This window comes from Geospiza fortis, unplaced genomic scaffold (assembly GCF_000277835.1).
Source record: "Geospiza fortis unplaced genomic scaffold, GeoFor_1.0 scaffold576, whole genome shotgun sequence".
Lineage (NCBI taxonomy): Eukaryota > Metazoa > Chordata > Aves > Passeriformes > Thraupidae > Geospiza > Geospiza fortis.
The window spans coordinates 328,199-331,031 of NW_005054603.1; the positions used below are offsets into that span (position 1 = coordinate 328,199).

Below are 2,833 nucleotides of genomic sequence, written 5' to 3' on the forward strand. Positions count from 1 at the left end.
GCAGCAGGAGGAGAAGCTGCCACCATAGCAAGGCTGAGGTGGAACACGGGGGAGAAACTCCTGAGCTCCCAGAGCAACCCGCGGGGAAAGGGACTCTCCAAATTGGCTCCAAGGAGAGCAGGGAAATCCTGGAGAGCCTGGGGCAGGCACTGGAACAGCCACTGAGTTCCCAGAGCTGCCCCAGCTCCACAGCAGCCATGGGGCATGGGATGGGTTGGGTGGGAAGGGACCTTAAACCCCACTTGGATCCAACTCCAGGGACACTTCCCACTGTCCCAGGTGGATCCAACCTGGCCTTGGGCACTGCCAGGGATCCAGGGGCAGCCCCAGCAAATCTGGGAATTCCAGCCCAGCCAGGAATTCCTTGCCAAGATGCCAGCCCAATCTCCCCTTTCCCAGTGGGAGCCATTCCCTGGCTCCTGTCCCTGCAGGCCTTGTCCCCAGTCCCTCTCCAGCTCTCCTGCAGCCCCTGCAGGCCCTGCCAGGGGCTCTGAGCTCTGCCTGGAGCCTTCCCTTCTCCAGGGGAGCATTCCCAGCTCTGCCAGCCTGGCTCCAGAGCAGAGGGGCTCCAGCCCTGCAGCAGCTCCGGGGCCTCCTCTGGGCTCTCTGCAGCAGCTCCAGGGTCAGGCCATGGCCAGGATATGAAAGCTCCCAAGGAGCTGGAACTCCCCCCACCCCAATCCAGCCCTGTGTTTGCCCAGGGAAGGGAAGGAGGATGAATCCCTCCAGCCAAACTCTCGTCCTGCATTTCTAAGCCTCTCCCAAGCTGTGAACGCCGCTGATGCCAAGGCAAAGCCCCAGCTGGCAGCTGCTGGCAGACCCCGCCGGTTTTCAGTCTCACACACGTACACATGGGTGAAACGAGCATCAAAGCACCCCGGGATGGAGCAGGGAGGGTAAACACATGGAATATTTTGCAGGCTTTAAAAAAAAAAAAAGAAAGAAAAAAATCACATTATTTGTATATAAACTCCCTGAAGAAACAAGAACAACAAAAACACGAAACCAGCAGCTGAAACTCGTTCCTGACCAAAAATCCAACCCTCAGAGGCTTCCTGACAACACTTCCACGGAACCACGGGATTCCCGTTCCTTGGGGAGCAGTGAGGGGAGGCCCAGGGGGATCAGAGATGTTCCAGCAGGCCCTGGGGACGAGCGGCCACCACAGCCTCTCTCCAGACACCCCCGTTCATTTATTCACTAAAAGAATGATCCAGAAACTCCTCAGAGGAAACAGCCCCAACTGGGATTGTCCTGGGAGCGTGGAATTCCCTGGAAGTGTCCAAGGCCCGGCTGGAGGAGGCTTGGAGCACCGTGGAAGTTGTCCTGTGATGGGTTTGGAGACGATCCCCGAAGTTCCTCCACACCCAAACCATCCTGGGATCTCCCCCTGCAGGAGCAGACGTGTCCAGCCAAAATCCCACTGCTCCAGAGCCACTTCCAGCCCGGACAGGCTCCGTATTTCAGTTCAGCTGAGCCCTCCGAGGGCACGGTTCCCACCTGAGGTGCAGGTCCTCGGAGAACTTGAGGCAGGCGTAGATGAACTCCTTGATCTGGCTGTAAACCTTGGGCACGAACTCCGAGAAGGGGAACTTCTTTGGGAAGGGTTGCTGGAAAACACGGGGAGAACAGCTCCAGAGGGAGGCAAAGCAATCCTGGGATTTATCCCGGATTTTATCAACACTTCAGCCAAGGGGGAGAGGAGATAATCACAAAAGGAGCAGGGGGGCTTTGGGGCCATTCCCTCTCCCAGCTCCGTCCCCTCCCTCCTTGGGAACACCTGGAATTCCTCCCCCACCACGCACGAGGTGTTTTCCTGCTCACCTCCCCCAGGTGCTGCCCAAAGACCCCAAAAACCTGGAGCAAACGGATCTTCCAACCCCAAATCTTCCCAGGTTTTACCCCCAGCAGGGAGCAGCTGAACCCCAGGACGGAATTTTGGGGCAGGACACAGAAACCTGAGCCCCTGACTGGGATCACCAGGGTTGGATTTGCTGCCTGCCAGGTGTGGATCTAGGATTTGGGGAACATCTGGACACACTTGGGTTTTCCAAGCACACGCCTGTGCAAAGGCCAAGAACCGCCACTTTTTTGGGCTCTTTTTCTCAAAATATGAGACTAAAACCAACAAAGGTCAATCCCAGGGTCCATAAAATGGGAATAAAATGCCAGTGGAAGTGAATTTTTCTACCTGTGTGACAGAATACTCTGAGAGGAACACAAATCCCACTTCCCTCATCCATACTAGGAGAAATGCATCCCATGGGAGGAATATTTGTTCTTTCCCATTGTTTCCCTTTCTCTTTTATTGTTTGTTTGGGTTGAGGGGCTGATTTGGGGTTTTTTTGGATCCTTTCAATGCGCACAAAGGGTGTGAGGTTCTCCTGCCCCAGCAGCCAGGCCAGGCCAGGCTCCCCATTCCCAGATTTACCTTTTCAAGTTCAGCATCCTGGAATGGGAACTGCCCAACGATTTTCCTATAGACTTCTTCATTCGACACCGGGATGGGGCTGTAGTTATCCGAGTCAAGGATATTTCTGGGAGAACAAAAGAACAGTCAGGGAGACAAATGTGAGGAGAAGTTTTCCTGCTGTGCCAGGAGAATCCCAGAGGCTGGTGCCAGGCTAAGGTGGGATCCCAAATTCCTGCAGCAGCAGCCAGGGAGAGCCCAGAGCAGCCACAGCTCAGTGATGGAGCGAGGGCACAGAACCCTGGGATGGGTTGGGTGGGAAGGGACCCCAAATCCCATCCAGTGCCACCCCTGACATGGCAGGGACACCTCCCACTGGCCCAGGTGCTCCAGCCCCAGTGTCCAGCCTCGGCTTGGGCACCG

General features: G+C 56.1%; 1 protein-coding gene across 1 annotated transcript in view; it reads right to left on the reverse strand.

The window, feature by feature from the left end:
• Window positions 1-2,833, reverse strand: part of EXOC6B (exocyst complex component 6B) — a 254,020-nt gene that overhangs the window by 117,342 nt on the left and 133,845 nt on the right. The window contains exons 11-12 of the mRNA XM_031064544.1: window positions 2,432-2,537; window positions 1,501-1,610 (exon numbers count right to left, since the gene is read on the reverse strand). Of these exons, the coding sequence (XP_030920404.1) occupies window positions 1,501-1,610; window positions 2,432-2,537 (216 nt within the window). The remainder of the gene's footprint in view (window positions 1-1,500; window positions 1,611-2,431; window positions 2,538-2,833) is intronic.